This window comes from Marmota flaviventris, chromosome 16, assembly GCF_047511675.1.
Source record: "Marmota flaviventris isolate mMarFla1 chromosome 16, mMarFla1.hap1, whole genome shotgun sequence".
Taxonomy (NCBI): domain Eukaryota; kingdom Metazoa; phylum Chordata; class Mammalia; order Rodentia; family Sciuridae; genus Marmota; species Marmota flaviventris.
Genome location: NC_092513.1, coordinates 36,677,974 through 36,697,516, shown reverse-complemented (window position 1 = coordinate 36,697,516; position 19,543 = coordinate 36,677,974). Strand labels below are relative to the sequence as shown.

Genomic DNA, 19,543 nt, shown 5'->3' with positions numbered 1-19,543 from the left:
ATTTTTTCAAAGAACCAACTTTTAGTTTTGTCAATTTTTTCAATTGTTTCTTTTGTTTCGATTTCATTAATTTCAGCTCTGATTTTAATTATTTCTTGCCTTCTACTTCTTTTGCTGTTGTTTTGCTCTTCTTTTTCTAGGATTTTGAGATGACGTGTGAGATCATTTATTTGTTGGTTTTTCCTTTTTTTAAGGAATGAACTCCAGGCAATAAATTTTCCTCTTAGAACTGCTTTCATTGTATCTCATAGATTCCGATATGTTGTATCTGTGTTTTCATTTATCTCTAAGAATTGTTTAATTACCTCCTTGATGTCTTCTATAACCCATTGATCATTCAGTAACCTATTGTTCATTCTCTAAGTGATGCATGATTTTTCCTTCCTTCTTTTATCGTTGATTTCCAGTTTCATTCCATTATGATCAGATAAGATGCATGGTATTATCTCTACTCCTTTATAATGTCTAAGAGTTGCCCTGTGACATAATATATGATCTATTTTTGAGAAGGATCCATGTGCTGCTGAGAAAAAAGTGTAACTGCTTGATGTTGGGTGGTATATTCTATATATGTCAATTAAGTCTAGGTTATTAATTGTATTATTGAGTTCTATAGTTTCTTTATTCAACTTTTGTTTGGAAGATCTGTCCAGTGGTGACAGAGGTGTGTTGAAGTCTCCCATAATTATTGTATAGTGGTCTATTAGACTCTTGAACTTGAGAAGAGTTTGTTTGATGAACATAGCTGCACCATTGTTTGGAGCATATATATTTATGATTGTTATGTCTTGTTGGTGTATGGTTCCCTTGAGCAGTATGTAGTGTCCCTCTTTATCCCTTTTGATTAACTTTGGCTTGAAATCTATTTTATTTGATATGAATATGGACACTCCTGCTTGTTTCCGAAGTCCATATGAGTGATATGATTTTTCCCAACCTTTCACCTACAGTCTATGTATGTCTTTTCCTATCAAATGCGTCTCCTGTAGGCAGCATATTGTTGGATCTTTTTTTTTTTTTTTGATCCACTCTACTAGCCTGTGTCTCTTAATTGGTGAGTTTAAGCCATTAACATTTAGGGTTATTATTGAGATATGGATTGTTCTTCCAGCCATATTTGTTTATTTATGTTACTTAACATGGTTTGTTTTTCCTCTTTGATTATTTTTTCCCTTTACTGTACTGCCTCCCACTGTTGGTTTTCATTGTTATTTTCCATTTCCTCTTCCTGTAATGTTTTGCTGAGGATGTTTTGAAGAGATGGTTTTCTAGCTGCAAATTCTTTTAGCTTTTGTTTATCGTGGAAGGTTTTAATTTCATCTTCCATCCTGAAGCTTAATTTCGCTGGATACACAATTCTTGGTTGGAACCCATTTTCTTTCAGCGTTTGAAATATGTTGTTCCAGGATCTTCTAGCTTTCAGAGTCTGTGTTGAAAGATTAGCTGTTATCCTGATTGGTTTACCCCTAAATGTAATCTGCTTCCTTTCTCTTGAAGCTTTTAAAATTGTCTCCTTATTCTGTATGTTTGGCATCTTCATTATAATGTGTCTAGGTGTGGATCTCTTATGATTTTGCACGTTTGGCATCCTGTAGGCTTCTAGGATTTGGGATTCTGTCTCATTCTTCAAGTCTGGGAAGTTTTCTCATATTATTTCGTTGAACAGATTGCTCATTCCTTTGGTATGGACCTCTATACCTTCCTGTATCCCAATGACTCTTAAGTTTGGTCTCTTTATGTTATCCCATATTTCTTGGATGTTCTGCTCATGGTTTCTTAAGAGTCTCGCTGAGCTGTCTATGTTCTTTTCAAGTTGAAATACTTTGTCTTCATTTTCTGATGTTCTATCTTCTAAGTGTTCTACTCTGCTGGTAGTATTCTCATTTGAGTTTTTAAGTTGGTTTATTGCTTCCTGCATTTCTAGGATTTCTGTTTGTTTGTTTTTTATAACCTCTATCTCCCTGTATAGTTGATCTTTTGCTTCTTGGATTTGTTTATGTAATTCATTGTTGAAGTGATCTTTCATTGTCTGATTTTGCTGTCTAATGTCTTCCTTGAGACTCCAGATCATCTGAAGCATGTAAATCCTGAATTCTTTATCTGACATTCCATCTGTTGCAGCTATTACCTCTTCTAAGGTTGAGTTGACCTGCATTGCTTGTGGTCCTTTCTTTCCTTGTCTTTTCATACTGCTCGCGTTTCTTTCTGCTTGGTGAAACTGTTGTGTTCTTGAATTTTCCACCTATATATTTATATTGCTCTTGTATAGTTGCAAAGTCTCCCTTGCAGGGGCGGGCGGCGGCTGTGCTCCTCCTCCAATTGGGGTGATCTGTCTATCACACCGGCGGGCCTCTGGGCCCCTTCTCCAGGTCGCGTGATCTGCCTACCTTGTGGGCAAAGGCTGAGCCCCTCCTCCAATAAGGGTGATCTGTCTACCACGCTGGCGGGCCGCTGGGCCTGTTCTCCAGGTTGCAGTTCTGTCGACCTTGCAGGTACGGGCGGCAGCTCTGCCCCTCCTCCAATTGGGGTGACGTGTCTACCACGCCAGCGGGCCGCTGGGCCTGTTCTCCATTTTAATAATTTTTAAGTGTATGATTTAGTGGTATTAACTACATTCACAATGTTATATAATCATCACCACTAGATATTTCAGGAACTTTTTCATCACCCTAATCAGAAACTCTATATCCATTAAATAACTCCCATTCTCCCTTCTGTCCAGCCTGTCGTGACCCCATTCTACTTTAGATCTCTATGAATTTGTCTACTCTAGATGCTTCATATGAGAGAAATCACATATTTGTCTTTTCTTGTCATGTTTATTTCACTTAGCATGTTTTTAAGGTTCATCCTCATTGTAACATGTTTTCAGAATTTCATTCTTTTTAAAGGCTAAATAATATCCCACTATACACATATAATACATTTTGTTTTTCTCTTTATCCATAGATGAGAATTTGGGTTGTTTCTTTAGGGTATTGTGAGTACTGCTGTTATGAACATTGGTGTATTAGTATCTGTTTAAGATTCTGCTTTCAATTCTTTTGGGTATATCTAGGGGTAGAATTGCTGAATCATGTGTTAATTATGTTTAACATTTTGAGGAACTACCAACTGTTTTCTACAGTGGCTGCTCCATTTTAAATTTCCATCAAAAAAGAACTACAAATTCAATTTCTCCATGTCCTTGCCAACATGTATTTTCTTTTGTTTTTGACAATAGCCTTCCTTCTGAGTGTGAAATGGTACTTCATTATGGTTTTGATTTGCATTGCCTTAAAGATTAGTGATGTTGAGCATCTTTCATTTGGTGCTGGTGATTTATCAGTCATTTATATATATATTTTTGGAGAAATATCTATTTATGTCCTTTGCCCATTTTTAAAATTGTCGGTTTTATTGTTGAGTTGAAGGAGTTCTTCATATATTCTGAATATTAATCCTTATCAGATATATGATTTTCAAATATTTTTATTCCACATCATTTGAGTGTCTATTATGGGTTATGTTCTAAACCAGATGCTTGGGAATTAACAGTGAATGAGGCAACTCATGCTTTCAAGAAGCATAAGTAATGGGGCCCAAACAGAAACAGATAGAGTGTCCTTTTAGGACTAAAGTTATACATAAAGTATAACTTTATAGCCTAAAGTTATACATAAAGTTTGCTTCTCAAACATGCAAAGGAAAATGTAGCTTCTTTTTTTTTTTTTTTAAATAACTGATGTTTTTGCTTTTTGAATCTCTATTCTATTAAGGGTTCCAGCAGTGAAAGAGTTAAATTAAATTACTCAGTCCATTTGAGTTTGACTCCTATCTTGACTCTTTCTGTCTCTGCTTCTCCCTGCCCTGTGGAGGCTTGAGAAGAGGGCTTCATTCCTCATGGTGAGGTAGTGCTGTGGATTGGATCTTCTCTGGTATTGATGCTGTCCAGCTGGTCTGCTGTGGTGTTTGCTCACCACAGCAGCCACAAGTGGTCTGTTCTTTTGACTGGGCTGAGAGCCAGTATCCTTTCTTGCTGATTTGCCTGACACTTTGTTCTAGAAAGAGCTATAGATCCTCTCTAAGCTCTGGCTCAGACACAGTTGGTTGTGGCCAGCTCTTAGCTACAGGATCCACAAGCTCACTCTGCACAACTATTCCAACTCCCCCAGCTATATAGCTAGCCAATTTCTATGTTCCCCGTGGGCACAGGAAGCTGCTATACCTCTTCCAACCTGGTAGAGGCCTTTCGTCTAACACTACATTGCCATTTTTATAGACATCCAGTGTTGGAGCACAGGCAACCTATTCAACATTTGTCCTCCCAGTGCACTCAATGGCAAGTAAGAACAACCCTGCCTCTTTTCAAGTTCTCCCTCAACCCTCTCCACAATTTCTGAAGGACCCCTTTGTCTGATCCCATTATTGTTTCACCTATTCCCAGGACTAGGGGGGGGGGGAATTTAAAACTTTCCTTTTTGCTGCCTCATGACTTCTTCCTTCCCAAAGTGTCACTCATTTTCCTCCTCTTTCATGGGGCCATATTCACAGTTTAATATTTAAAAAATATTTTCTTTCATGTGATAAATATAAAGCCAGATTAGACTGCTATGGGATCCATAGCAGAGTGGTGCTGTTCCTCAACCTACTCCTGGGCTGTTAGGGAAGGCTTCCTGGAGGAAGTGGCACTTTAATGAGAACATGAGGAATACAAGGCGGTGTGATGACATGTGGAAGCTGTCTAGAAGTTCAAAAAAGACACATTAAAGGTGCAGAGTCAGGAGAAGGACTTCTGATCATTCAAAATAGCTGTAGCATGAAAGAAGCCAATGGCAAGAGAGAAAATTGTAAGTGCCATTGTATTCAGATCATAAAAAACCTCAAAAACTCATAAAGCAGGTCTCACTCTATCCTAAAAGCAGTGGGAAACCCACTTTAAGCAAGAAAGAACACGATACCATTTGTGCTTTAGAAAGATTATTCTGGTAGAAAGAAATGAATGTATATGAAGAGGGCAAAATCAAGAACCATTAAGTGTCCCCTCACTCAGAGACTAGCTACCACCTTGATTTTGCAGATATATGCTGGAAAAGTTTAAGTTGGAGGGAGATCACAACAGCATTTTTAAATGTTGAAGTGATGGATCCTAAAGGAAGACAGTGGGTAAAGAAGCAGAAGAGAGAGAATGAGCAGTGGCAGCCAAAGCCCTATGGACTGGTGTTATGGTTTAGCTGTGATGTGTCCTTCAAAAATTTATATGTGAAACAATGCAAAAAAGTTTAGAGGTAAAATAATGGGTGAGAGTCTTAATGCATTAATCCCCTGATAGGGATTAACTGGGTGGTAACCGTAGGCAGGTAGGGTGTGGCTGGGGTAGGTGGGTTGCTGGGATATAGCTTTGGGTTATATATTTTGTTCTTGGTGAGAGGAAAACTCCCTGCTTCCTGGTGGCCATGTCCTGAGCTACTTTCCTCCACTACTCTCTTCTGCCATGATGTTCTGTCACATTTCGTGCCCAGAGCAATGGAGTTGGTTGTCCACGGACTGAGACCTCTGAAACCATGAGCCTCCAAATAAACTTTTCCTCCTCTAAAATTGTTCTTGTTAGGCTTTGTCATGGCAACAGAAAAGGTGACTAAAATACATGGGAAGGAAGAGTAAGGATCAAAGGAGATAGCTCTCTTTTATCCTGAGAGAAAGGAGAGAGGAAAAATGGGTGGAGTATAAATAAGTTGGAAAATTTAGTGGCAGGAGATTGTTAGGGTCCTCATCATTTTTTCTATAATGCAGTAGTCAAAAGCATAGTCATCTGCCTATAAAAAGGAAGGAATCAATGGGTCAGTGTGGCTAATACTGCTAACTGACTTGACCTGAGTCTCAGTCCAAATTCCCCTTGGCCCTGTTGCTTTCCCTCTAGAGGCTGAACAGGCAATAAAGAAACATAAGCAGAATTTGCTAGGGTTTCTTGGAAACTTTTGTTCCTCCTAATCAAGGATATGGGCATGACCAGCACCTCCTCCTTCTTCCTGTCTTGACTCCAGATGTAGTTCCTGGAGCTTGGACAGCTCTAAAACCCAAGAAAATAAGCATGAGAGAAGAGCCAAAAGGACCAGACCAATCACTGTCTTGCTGCTGTTGAGAACCAGCAGCAACTTACCTTCTGAATTTCAGGTTGTAAACTTCTGTTTAAGCCACCAAAGATGGATTTTGCATCTGCAAGCATTCCAAACTAATACAGAAAGATGAATAAAAGTAATGAACATCTGACTTGGTCTCTGAAGACAACAGAAGTAAAGACAGAACATAGGATTATTGGTAATATTAATGGTCCAGGTAAAGTAATATTTGTAAAACATTGCCAATTTCATTTTGGAGTACTTATTATCCCCGAAAATGAATCAATCTAATGAGGATGCTAATAGCATGCTAATCTTTATCAACTTTAGTCTAAGTCATAGTAATTTTCTTTTTAGACAAACTAGTTCTATCTACTTATTAGGAGAGACTTATACAAGTGCAAAATGATTCCAGGTGCCCATTAATATTCTCTAAAGATTTATCATATACTTAGATAATATGAGTTACATTACTTTATGGTGTTTAATTTCAGATTATTTACAATAAAGAGAATACAATCTTTGAAAGTATTATAGATGCTTCTCTCAGAATACTTGATATAAAACCTGCCACATTATTCATGTAGAATCTAAAAAACTCTTTCCACAAGTAAGCAGCAATCCACAAAACATATATCTCTGAAGTATTGTTGCATAATAAAAGGCTTATTCCTCTCTTGATTGCAAAGAGAATGAGCCCCAAGTAATTTTTAATATCTGATAATACACAAAACCAATACACATTCACTAGAAATACAAAGAATAATCATTATCAGAACATTGTATAATAAAATTTGCATTTACTTGTTTCCCTACTAATCTTATACTTATCAATATATTAATTAAACAGAGCACTTTTAGTTCCACATTCATTCTGGAATCCAGCAATAGGTATGGTTGGATTTTCTGAGAATAGAATGTTAACACTTTATCAGGAGACCAGTCAGACAAAGAAGCTAACTATGAACCTCTTCTCTTATCTTTACAAGGACTTTTACTTCTGATGGCAGCCTCCATCATGGGTAACTAACTGTTGCTCCATGGGAAACACAACCATACATGTGTTCTTGTGATACATTATAGAATTTTATGGGGAAGCTCAGGAAAAGAAACACTAAGTTGTATAATGTTGGACTTAACAAACACATCTATCATTTTATTTTTAAACAGGAAATCTGATTGAATAAATATGGGTACAACTAGGTACTCATCTCCTACATATGATATATACAAAAAAACTACAAAGAATAATCATTATCAGAAAATTGTATAATAAAATTTGCATTTACTTGTTTCCCTACTAATCTTATACTTATGGTATATACATACATATGATATATACAACTAGGTACTCATCTCCTACATATGATGTATACAAAAAACGCCTTAAAACTCACAGTTCTGTCTTAAAATTATAGTGGATTTTTTTTGGTGATGCTGGGGATTTGAACCCAGGGCCTTGTGCAGGCAAGACAAGCACTCTACCAACTGAGCCATATCTCTAGTCCCCAGAGTAGATTCTTTAAATTGAACTTCAGTGATTTCTTCATTTGTACAAGAGCATCAAAATTAAGCATCTCATTTCATGACAGTGTATGTAGAAACTTATCTTACCAACCCTGAAAAGACTGTCTTACGATGCCTGAAATATGTATACAGCTGATTTATGCCAGGAAAGGAGACACAAAGAACACTGAAGGAGATTCAGCAGCTGTTGAGGACTTGCCTCCCAGGCAAGCTGTGGTCCATATCTTAGCCACACACTGTCCTTGCCAACATTTGTGCTGCATCAGTCTTGTTTGGATGGTCTTATTCCTCATATCTCTCTTTTCTTTATATTAAGATGATCATCAATCTTACATAAGCACCCATAGAATGGCCCTATTTATTAGGTTAAGGTTAGGCCACTCCTTTAAGACGCATATTAATATTTCCATTAGCTGGTTGCGGTGGCACACATCTATAATCCCAATGACTTGGAAGGCTGTTGCAGGAGGATTGCAAGTACAAAGCCAGTCTCAGCAACTTAATTTTCCATTGAGTTATTTCTTAATTGCATAATAAAGGAGACTATTTCTTCTAACACAGAAAATTACTTAGTATCATCAGCAGTATGTAGGCCCTTGTGAGCTTTTATAAGAGATTAAATCCCTTTATTTATTTACCCTTTAAAAATGACTTTGGAAACTTGAGTCAAAGTTTTGAGATATATTTTCTTTTTGGTCCTAGGTTAGGCAGCTTTCCATTACTGTTACAAAATGCCTGATATAATGCACTTAAAAGAAATAAAGCCTGGCACTGTGGTGCAAGCCTGTAATCCCAGCGGCTCGGGAGGCTGAGGCAGGAGGATTGCAAGTTCAAAGCCAGCCTCAGCAGTGGCGAGTCACTTAGCAACTCAGTGAGACCCTGACTCTAAATAAAATACAAAATAGGCCTGGGAATGTGACTCAGTGGTTGAGTGCCCCCCTGAGTTCAATCCCAGGAAGGAAGGAAGGAAGGAAGGAAGGAAGGAAGGAAGGAAGGAAGGAAGGAAGGGAGGGAGGGAGGGAAGGAAGGAAAGGAAGGGAAGGAAGGGAAGGAAAGAAAGGAAGGAAGGAAGGAAGGAAGGAAGGAAGGAAGGAAGGAAGGAAGGAAAGGAAGAAAGAAAGAAAGAAAAACTTATTTGGGGCTATGGTTTTAATCCATCATCATATGGCCCCATCATTTGAGTTCTGTTGAATAGTAGAACATCATGACAGGGAGCATGTGGTACAGCAAAGGTGCTCTACCATGGCAGCTAGGAAGCAGAGGGAAGGGAGGGAGAAGAGGCCCTTCAAGGGCACATGATCTCACTACCCCACCTCCTAAGGGTTGCACCATTTCTCAATAGTTCCTTAAGTTGGTTACCAAACCTTTAGTACATGACCTTTGGGAGAATTTCAGATCCAAACCATAGCAATTTGTCCCTGGCTCCCAAAGTCTCATATTAACCTCATAATGCAAAACATATTTAGTCTATCTCCAAGAATCCCCAAAGTCTCAACAGTTCCAGAACTGTTCAAAAGTTGAGGTTCAGCTGGGAATGTAACTCAGTGGTGGAGACATACCTAGGAAGTGTGAGACCATGGTTTCAATCCCCAATACCACATACACGCACACATGCAAAAGTGCAAGTCCTAAGTATCTCTGACACTCGAGGAAAACCTTAGCTGTGGGCACCCATAAAAAAAAAATCAAAAAACAAGTTATGTTCTTCCAAAATATAATGGCAGAGGGTAAGCATTCCCATTCCAAAAGGCAGGTTTAGGAAAATAGCAAGGGGAAATTAGGCCAATACAAGAACAAAACCTAGCAGGCAAACATTAAACCCTATAGCTCTGTGTCTAGCATCCAAGGACCCATGGTGGCAAGATGTGGACCTCAAACAGGGAAGCCCTGCCTCTTTGTTTCACTAGCTATAATCCACATGGATACTTTTTTTTTTTTTTTTTTGCATTCAGGGGCACTTAATCACTGAGTTACATCCCCAGTCCTTTTTTGTATTTTATTTAGAGACAGGGTCTCACTGAGTTGCTTAGTACCTTGCCATTACGGAGGCTGGCTTTGAACTCTTCTTTTTTAAAATATATATTTTTAGTTGTAGGTGGACACAATACCTTTATTTTTATGTGGTGCTGAGGTTCAAACCCAGTGCCTCATGTGTGCTAGGCGAGTGCTCTACCACTGAGCCACAACCCCAGTCCTGGCTTTGAACTCTTGATCCTCCTGCCTCAGCCTCCAGAGCCACTGGGATTACAGGCATGTGCCACCACACCCGGCCACATGGCTACATTCATTGCCTGAAGTTTGTCTCAACAGGCATTCCATGTTCCTGGCATTTCCAATTCTCCAATGTCTCCAGGATGTCTTGGGCTTCACCCTCACAGAGGCTGCTTGCAGGGATTCTGCTCCTATCACACACCGCCTGGCTTCCCAGGCTTTCCTTTGCAATCTTAGTAAAAGCCTTCATGCCTCCCAAAGTCTTGCTTCCTGCATGCCTGCAAAACCAGCATCACATGGATAATGCCACAGTCTGCCACCAGCATATGGTGTTATCACCAGGGCCATTTTGAACCTTTGCTACTGTGGCCTCTGAGTGTCTTGATGGCTGAACTTGGAAAAAGGAATCCTGGAAAACAATTCTGTAGACAACCCAGCATGGCAGGGTGCTCTGGGGTTCTCTTCTCTAACAAAAGTCTTTGAGTTGGCTATGGGTGGAATCTTGATGATTTCTGAGATGTCCTCAAGGCATCTTTCCTATTATCTCATTGTGAAGTATTTAGCTTCTTTTTAAAATTTGTTCTTTAATAAGTGTGATTCCAAAGTCATGCATGAAATTGGGTATCTTTAAAGAAAGAGAGTGGATGAAATTATTATCAGCTATTATAGACATAATCCACTGAAACAATGTTTAAAAGGGAAGTCCAAAAAATTTGGTTATAAATGCTTGGTACTGGGGCTGTGGATGTGGCTCAAGCTGTAGCGCGCTCGCCTGGCATGTGTGCGGCCCGGGTTCAATCCTCAGCACCACATACAAACAAAGATGTTATGTCCGCCGAAAACTAAAAAAATAAATATTAAAATTCTCTCTCTCTCTCTTTAAAAAAAAATGCTTGGTACTGTGTGGAGAATCAGGATATTGCTATAACTGTGACTAATATTGTGGAAAAAGCACTTGAGAAGAATCCAACAGTCATATTTTGCCTGGGAGTATGATAGTTTTATGAAAACTTGAAGTGGTAGATAATTCACAATCATACCCTGTTTTTTCCAACAATTTATTCACTGCTTATGACTTCTTGAAATACCTTTGAAATATTGGATTCCAAGTTACACACACCATGAGGGGAAACAGACTAATCAGTGTCCTCTGAAACTGACAACACTAATGAATAAAACAAGCAAGAAGGCTGTATAATTTCAGATTTGATACAAATAATGAAATTCTTATTGTAAAATGGTTACACAATAAATGACTGGAATAAATTAAAATACAGTGGAACAAGTTGACAAAGTAAAAGAGAATAGAGCCAGTGTGACTCAACCAAGGGTAGTGTGTACCTGTAATAATTTCAGTGGTGGTGTGGATAAACATGATTGGTAGGTTTATATTTTGCTTTATTAGAGGTTAAAAATTGGTATTGGCCTTTTTTCACTTAAATAATTGATATGTGCATAAATTATTATCAAATTTGTGAACAAAGATAAGAAAGACCTCATAAGCTTGTTGAATTCCCAAAGAGACATGTGCTTATCATACTTAAAATTATGGAAGGAGAACCCATCAGGAAGAAAATATAATACTTCTGGACCTATTACTGTTCAAGATGATGTCAGATTTAACAAGAAAAGCCATATTATTCTCAAAAAGCAGGAACAACTATGATGTAAAAACAAACCATGTATTGGGAAACCAACATATTATCCAAAATGTAATGTAACCCTTTGTTTGAAGTGCTTTGCTTCTTTACACCAAAAAATAACTGTTGAAAGTTAGTTCTTTGTACATTATGTAACATGTGCCCAATGTCCTATTTATAGAATTGCATACATATATGTAAAAGATACTATGTTGTCCCAGTGTCCTATTTATAGGACTATCTGTATTTTTTTATCATTGACAAGAAAGGATATATAAATTTCAGATTTGATTTAAAACCTATTTTAATACACCTATATCACTGAAATATTTGCAGAATTGAAAACTTGGGAGTTAATTAGTAATTAGTCCATTACCTTTAAATCCAGTCTCTTACAAAGTCTGAGAGCATGGCCAAAATGTAGAGAAGTTCTTTGCTTAAATTGTAACAAGAATAGCTGCTAGTTGAATTCCTAATGGAGTCCTCATTTCCAGCCAAAGCTTCATTAGCACAACCTTTACTGTCTGCATTCCTACAGAAACCGGTCTTCTGCTCACCCATCAATCTCTATTAAGCTCCACTTACAGCACTATAGGGTTTTTCTAGTCTGCCCCTCCAGACATTTCCAAACTCCTCTCACAAACCCATTTTACACTGTCAGGTGTAGTTACAGCAATGACCCCACTTCTCGGTACTAATTTTACATTAGTCAGCTTTACATAACTGTGACAAAATACCCCAGAAAAATCAACTTAAAAGGAGGAAAGATTTATTTTGACTTATGGTTTCAGTCCATGATTGCTTGGCTCTGTTGTCCTTGGGTCTGTGACAAGATAGTCCCTCTCACAGTGCAGAGCTCAACGCGGAGGAGGCAGCTTACCTTATGGCAGCCAGGAAGCAAAGAGAGAGAAAGGGGCCAGGATTCCAACGTACCCTTCAAGGGCACTACCCCAGTGGTCCAGCATGCTTCATTTAGGCTCCACCTCCTATAGGTTCCACAGCCTTCCCAGAGCATCATCAGCCAGGGGCCAAGTTTTCCTACATGAACCTTTGGGGGACATTTAAGACCCAAACCATAACAGGCCTCCTCAATCCTGCTCTCATAGTGTAAATCTAGTAACAGAAGACCAAATTGGAAAAATTTTAAAGAGCCGTTGAATTTTGGGTCTTCAGAATTCTAGTGATTAATCTATGAAACACAGGACAATATCTATTTTTAAACTGAGTAACACATTCCTTCTCAAAAGGGAAAAAAAAACATTTGTCTAAAAAGGAAATACACTAGTTCATCATTTAGGTTGATAATGGAAATAGTAAAATACATCTGAAGACGTCTTTTCAAGGGCTGCTTAAGGATAAAACTCTGAATTAAGCTTTGTAATCTCAAACATTTAAACTGACCTGCACTGATAAGCAGAAAAGCAAATAATGCTGACTTGAGATATTCTACATCCTTTCCCATGACTTTTATAACCCTTGAAAGGAAACTGGTGCCCACTAAAACCACTGATTTATACTAAAGGTGTGTTTGTTACTTGGGTCGGGTCTTATCTGTAAAAGCTCTATGTGCTTTGATTCCCTCATGATACTGATGGGACTTTTTCTCTAGTGTGTCTTTTTCTATGTCTGAAAAGATTTGAACTCTGACTAAAGGCCTTGCCACATTCATGGCACTTGAAGGGTTTTTCCCCAGTATGGATTCTTCTATGCTGAATCAGAATTGCACTCCGGCTGAAAGCCTTTGCACACTCGTCACATGCATAAGGCTTCTCTCCACTGTGGATTCTTTGATGTAAAATAAGGGCAGAGCTCTGACTAAAGATTTTGCCACATTCTTCACACTTGTGTTGTTTTTTGCGAGAGAGGTTTCCCTGTTTTCTTTCAAACCTGCCACCTTGTTCCCAGGTTCCTCTAGATATGAAACTCTGGGAGGCACTCAGATGAAGGGTATTAGCACACAGCCCCATGCCTGAGGAAGTCTTCTGCCTTGAAGCAGATTTTACATTTGTAGTTTTGGTGTCTGCATCTGAAATAATAAACAGAAAAGTAAATGTCACCAGTTTTCTGTTCAGAAAGAAAGGGAAAAGAATGATCCAAATGAAAAAATATATGAATTATTAGCAAGAATGTTCGTGAACATCACAATGTGGAGGATGCAGAGGGTAATATAAGATATTGAGATCATAAGGCAAAGAAAAAGGTATCCAAATATAAAGATGCAAAGCTCCATGGAAAACAGAGAATCATGAGTAGGGGTAAAAAGATATGTCAGAGATTGAGGAAAGACTGGGAGAAAAGAAAGGGCCTAAAAGATAAAGCACTGTTAGAGAAGAAGAGCAATTGGAAAGAGAGGAGTCAAATATGAGTAATAAACAAGATTTAGTGTAAGAGCATTGATAAACAAAAGCTTAGTAATGATGAATGAATCAATAATTAAGAAATGAGCTGAAGAAAGCCAAGGGATCAAAAAGAAATATGGAAAATGAAGTCAGAAAATAAAATTTACACAAAAAAGGGAGACTAAGAAAATTGGCACCTTAAAAGATAAAGGGCAGCACAGAATACCCATCTATGAAAACCTCTCCTGTATATATATTTTTAGTACTGGTTGAATAGCTCAGTTTCCTGTATTTTTTATACCTTTATTTTATTTTTTATATTTGCATGTGATGCTAAGGATCGAACCCATTGCCTCATGCATGCTAGGCAAGCACTCTAAAACTGAGCTACAACCTCAGCCCAGTTTCCTATATTATTTTTATATTGCATTTAATATCTATAAAAAAAATCTGCTTAGGGGCTGCAGCCACTCAAATATGGCTTAATGCAGAGTACCTTCTGACTCAGGCTGCCTGAAGCTCTAGAACTTATTATACAGAATGGCAACTTTTGAGTATTCACTGAAGGATCACTTCATCAATCCTCAGGGTAGCATTTTAATGGAAGCTGAACACAGATGGCCATTAAAATTAATCTGCAAAAACAAAGCAGGGCAATTTGAGGAATGGCTGAGGATATGACTTGGCTGGGATTAACTGTGACAGCAGGAGGTTCCTTCATCTGAAATAATTATATAAATGGGACTGAGGAAACACAGAGAGGGACTGATGATAAGTGATTCTGTAGGTCCTCTCAAGGCCTAATCAAAAGAATAACAAAGTGATTTGAGGGAGAAAAGATGTTAGTACTGTGTATGATACTTGCTAAGAGAATTATGAGTGTTTTTTAATCTTTAGAATTAACTTAAAATGGGTCTACATATAGTTATTACAAAATGAATTTAATTATTTCTTGCATTTGTTCACAAATTACATGTTTATTTATAATTACATGTTTATAATTTATTTATAATTACCATTTTATAAGTTGTAAAGATTTTGTTTCAAATTCATTTTTGATAGCTCACATTATAAAGTGACCTCAAAGTTTAGTCACTACTATCAAAATATTGGCAAAGTTAGCACTTTAGAGTACTGAGACACAGGTCATCTGTAGAAGCCCTGATAAAACATGATTGAGTACCACACCACTGAAATCATGCTGTGGCTTTGAGCGATGCTTGTTATCCTGTCCTGGTTCTGTATGTTTTGTATTGCAAAATCCTGGGGTCTTTGGCTGCTTCAAATTTTTATTCATTTTTTTTTAAATGTAGAAAAGGTCCTGTGAGGACATTCACAGGAGGAACATGGTCCTTAACAATACCAGGAGCACAGGCCTTGGCTTTGAGGATGATCACTTCTGTAGTTCCCACCATAACAGAAGGGGATGTTTACCCTCCTACTCTTAGTGGAGTATGGAAAGACTTTCACTTTTTTCCAACAATTAATCTTCTTGGTTAAGCCAAGATGATTTTGAGACTAGGGGTGTTAAGTGCCAAGCAAAAGTAAATCTCTCTCTAAATTTCTATATTTTCATTTTCCTGTAGTTTCTTATCAAAACTTCCTTGGAAAAAACCTAACTTTGCTTAGCTGATCAACCACTTCTGGAATATGAAGCAGTGTGTGTGTGTGTGTATAGCAATCCTTCCCAAATGGGATTTCTCTCTTGATCTCTGGCATTCAACCCCCTTATTTCTGCTTTGTTTTCTTCCCGTAACACTCATTTTTTAAGTTTCTGCAATGGAAGAACAGATTGCTATGTCAGCCAGTTTGGAGCGTTTTTGTAAAAACTGATGCAAAGAGCAAAAGAAGCCAGTTAGGATGTGAAGGAGCAGAGAAATATATTCAGAGCTGTGACAGAGCCAAGTCATCTCAGGAGTACTGTGGGCAACTCCCACAAGTAACTAAGCAAGCGGTTACACAGAAATTGATGAGACAGTTTAGCGGCTATGCTGCGTACCTTGAAGTCCCACAGAAGGGCCTCAGAGGCTTCCTGAAGGGAAAAGATGAGAATGAGGCTGATCTGGAGGTCTTGTGGGCTGAGACTGCCCACTCCTGCTTCAGACAAAGTAGCTGTGTTTTCCTCTGGTTTATATAATGGAATTCCTTGTAAAATTTCATATGAGAAAAGGTCATGCCATACTTTTAAAAAGTTTGAAAATCCTGACGGAGTTGATTCAAGGATTTTATAATTAAAGATTTTCTAAGAATCTATAAAAAAGAAACAAAACCCAAACACCAAGACTGTTCATTGAACAGGACAAATAATTGGAAATTCCCACTGTGAGGATGAGACAAGAGATTTGGGACCTCTTTAATAAAGCAGCCAACTGTATTTGGTAGGCTGGGGCCCCTTCATCCCCACCATGAGCTAAGTCCTGCCCCCTGCACCCTCACCATGACGTCCTAAGGAGTGTAGCTCCCACGGTGCCCACTGGAACTGCTTCTTCAAAGGCTTGAGCTGACTGCTTGCTAAGTCCTCAGTGATTTCCCAAGGTGCCACCTTCTCTGCAGTTCTGTCCTTTCTTTGTCCAAAAAAGACCTGGGAAGAGTTAGGTATAATTGAGGCTGGAGAAGCGCATTGGATAGGGACTTGAAGATAAAATAACACAGAAGAAAGTACCCTGGACACAAGAAAAGGGAGGGAAAATGTGCAGACATCCTATTTCCTGAGATATACAGGAACACATTTCATAGCCCATACCTCCAGCACCTCCAGTTGTGCTAAGTGGGAATAGGATTTGATAGCACACCCCTCCCCATGACCTGCCACAGTCATGCCCCAGCAGGTGCCCTTCTTACCTGCTCAGCTGGCTGATGAACCTCTCTCTCCACATCCTCCAGCAGAGTCACAGCTTCCTCTCCATTCTCTGGTGGGTGCAGGTGCACCCAGGCTTGCAGCTCCTTAGGCAGGATGGCCAGGAACTGCTCTAGCACCAGCAATTCTAGGATCTGCTCCTTGGTGTGCTCCTCTGGCCTTAGCCACTGATGACAAAGTTCCCGGAGCTGGCTCAGAGCCTCCTGGGGCCCGGGTGAATCCTCATAGGCAAACTGCCTGAAACGCTGGCGAAAGGTCTCTGGGCTACAGCAGTTGCTCCAATGGAGTCTGGAGTCCTGATCACAGGCCTGTTCTTCCTCTTCCATCTTCACTATTAAAATCCTGTCGGGCTCCTGTGGAGTTTGTGGGAGGCACATTGACGACTCTCTCGATTTTGCAGACATGTTGACTGGCAATGGCTCAGGACTGCTAGGCTCTCCCCTCAAGGAGGCAGTACTCTCCTTATGGACACTCCTTAAATACAACTAAAAAAGAAAAAAGACAAATGCTTCTCAGAACCAAACAACTAAGATTAGAATATAAGGCTGCAAGAAAGTACCAACCTTAACCTCAACATAAACCATGCTTTCAAAGAATACTTCCTTAGAGAACTGAAGAGTTAAGACTCATTAATTCATGTGCATGAGTAATTCCCAATTTATTCTGAAATTCATGCCCATGAGGCTAAATATTACAAAAGGAGATCAGCCAGGATTTCAAAGGAGCTTCCAAAGAATTAAATAAGGGAAACCCCGGAAAAGCTATGACTCTGGAGCACATTCAAAGAATCAATTAGTTTTATCTAGTCTACTGCAAAGAACTGGATAAAACAGTCTTATGAGAGTAGTACTTGCTGTGAATTCTTACATTAATTGTTAAAATAATGTTACTTTGACGTTAAAACATTTAAAAGAAAAAAACATGCCATATTCATGTATCTAAATGTAATCCCATTTTCATAATTGCTTCTATTTTCCATCATAACATCTATATTATTTACTCAACTATTATAGAATATTTGCATGTGTCTAATTATCACTATTACAATTAATGCTGGGAGGATCATCTTCATGAATATACTATTTTTCTCCTTTCAGGTCATTTCCTTCAAGCATGTACCAAGGCCTTTGCTTATTGGGGTCAAAAGAGTGTTAAAAATTCTGTCTTGCTATGTACATTCAACTAAATTGCAAAATAGACCATATCAATTCACAGTGCCACCAGTAATACAATAATGAGTCAAGGTGATGATTTCTGTAAGTTATTATTAGCTTGTTGGCTGGAAGGTAGCAGGAAAGACCATTTTCTTAGTACCATTTTAGGATATGCAACACCAATAACTAATCACATTTTAAAAGCTGGACAGTAGTATGTTATAATGATCGTACAAGTTCAGAAATGACTAATTAAAAAATCTTAGGTGTGCCCCTATCACTTTTCCTCTTTTTATAGGCTGCTATTTGATTCCCCTTCACTTCACCAAGCATTTATATATACTGAGACCTGATGGTTACCTGAATAAAGTTTGTGGCTTCACAAACATTGCATAAATGATACAACTTTATATAATTTATGGTATGAGGCAAATAATAGTGGACACATACAGGATTTAGTATGTGTCAAGCACTGTTCCAAGCCCTCAATAAATAAAACACACTTAAAATCCCCACAAAAGCCCTAGGAGGTTATTTTTATTTCCATGTTGTCGATAAGGAACCTGTTAAAAAAGCTAGGTTTAGTGGCCAAGAACAAAAGGTCAGGGCAGGGGCATAAATCCAAGAGGTTCACATTTTTCCAGGTGCTGTGTGGTCATGAGGCCAGAGGCAGGCAAGGCCTTTTGAGGGACTACTGCTCACAGGCCCAGTGCAGAAAAGAAAAAGGCCAGGAGCAGCACACACAGATGAACCTGGGCCAGAAAAGAGTAAGGGAAGGGTAAAAGAAATGGAGCCTTCCAGGAACTCTAGGGACCATGTGAGGGACCCTAAGGCTGAAGGAACCTTCTGGAAGTCGCAGGAGAAAGTCACCAGGGAAACACTGCCACTTCATCGTCTGGGGAAGAATCAATTGTCTCTGCAACTCTCTCAGCTCTACAGAAGGCACGATTTCCCCAACATCACACAATGACCTATAAGGGGTGGGGTCCCTGGAGCCATGGCTGCCCCCAGACCCCTGGATCTAGGAGTCTTTGCGGGGAAGAACCACTCTAAACTCTCCTTGGGAGGGCAGGTATGGGACTCGCCCCGACCACCCCTTCCTCCCGCTCCCCCATCTCGCCTCGGCGAGACCGTGCGGGGCGCGCGGGCTGTGGGTGGGGCGCGGGCGCGGGTTCAGCTGGAGGGGCAGAAGCACCTGGAAAGTCAGGGGGAGGTGCCAGCCCAGATGGGGCAGGAGATGGGGGGGGGTGCCGAGAGGACCCCAACGGGGGTGCAGAGGAGCTGCGCCTGCGGCAGAGGGACAGGTGGCGCCAGGTCTGCGCCCGACCCACCCCGTGATGGCCGCTTCTGCCCGCAGCTTCGGCACCCCGGGTTCTCACCTCCCAGCTGGGAAGGATTGGCCCACAGCAGCCTGGGAGAAACCCCGGGAACGCCTTGCTCCAAGCTGCTTCCGGTGCTCGCGGCGGGGCGGGGCGGGGCTCGGGATGCGCGAGCGGTTGCCCTGGAGACGAGCGGCGCGCGACCTGGCTTCCTACTGCGGGCTTGGGGGCGAGTGACCGGGAGTCGCCTGGCGCGGTGGGAACCCTGCTGCTCTGCGTCGGGCTCCAATAAACCGGCGCTGCTATCTCTCCGAGTGCTTCTACGTAACATCATGTCATTTACAACTAGGTAAAGTTATCCACATTTTACAAAAATAAACCCTAAGTTTCTGGACTTG

General features: G+C 39.8%; 1 protein-coding gene across 1 annotated transcript; it reads right to left on the bottom strand.

Moving 5' to 3' along the window:
* Nucleotides 1-10,910: 10,910 nt before the first annotated feature.
* Nucleotides 10,911-19,257, bottom strand: Znf396 (zinc finger protein 396). The gene is made up of 4 exons (XM_071602813.1): nucleotides 19,206-19,257; nucleotides 16,657-17,157; nucleotides 16,252-16,396; nucleotides 10,911-13,502 (listed from the first exon to the last, which is right to left on the bottom strand). The coding sequence occupies exons 2-4, from the start codon at nucleotides 17,074-17,076 to the stop codon at nucleotides 13,057-13,059; spliced, it is 1,011 nt and encodes a 336-aa protein (XP_071458914.1). The 5' UTR covers nucleotides 17,077-17,157; nucleotides 19,206-19,257; the 3' UTR covers nucleotides 10,911-13,056.
* Nucleotides 19,258-19,543: the final 286 nt, after the last annotated feature.

What these genes read in the sequence shown, in the direction of transcription:
- Znf396 (XM_071602813.1), bottom strand. Translation starts at nt 17,076, where the DNA reads ATGTCTGCAAAATCGAGAGAGTCGTCAATGTGCCTCCCACAAACTCCA. An exon ending in TTCATCAGCCAGCTGAGCAG is followed by an intron (nt 16,397 to 16,656) that starts GTAAGAAGGGCA and finishes AACTCTTCCCAG; the next exon opens with GTCTTTTTTGGACAAAGAAA. An exon ending in ACACTCCTTAGGACGTCATG is followed by an intron (nt 13,503 to 16,251) that starts GTGAGGGTGCAG and finishes TTATTATTTCAG; the next exon opens with ATGCAGACACCAAAACTACA.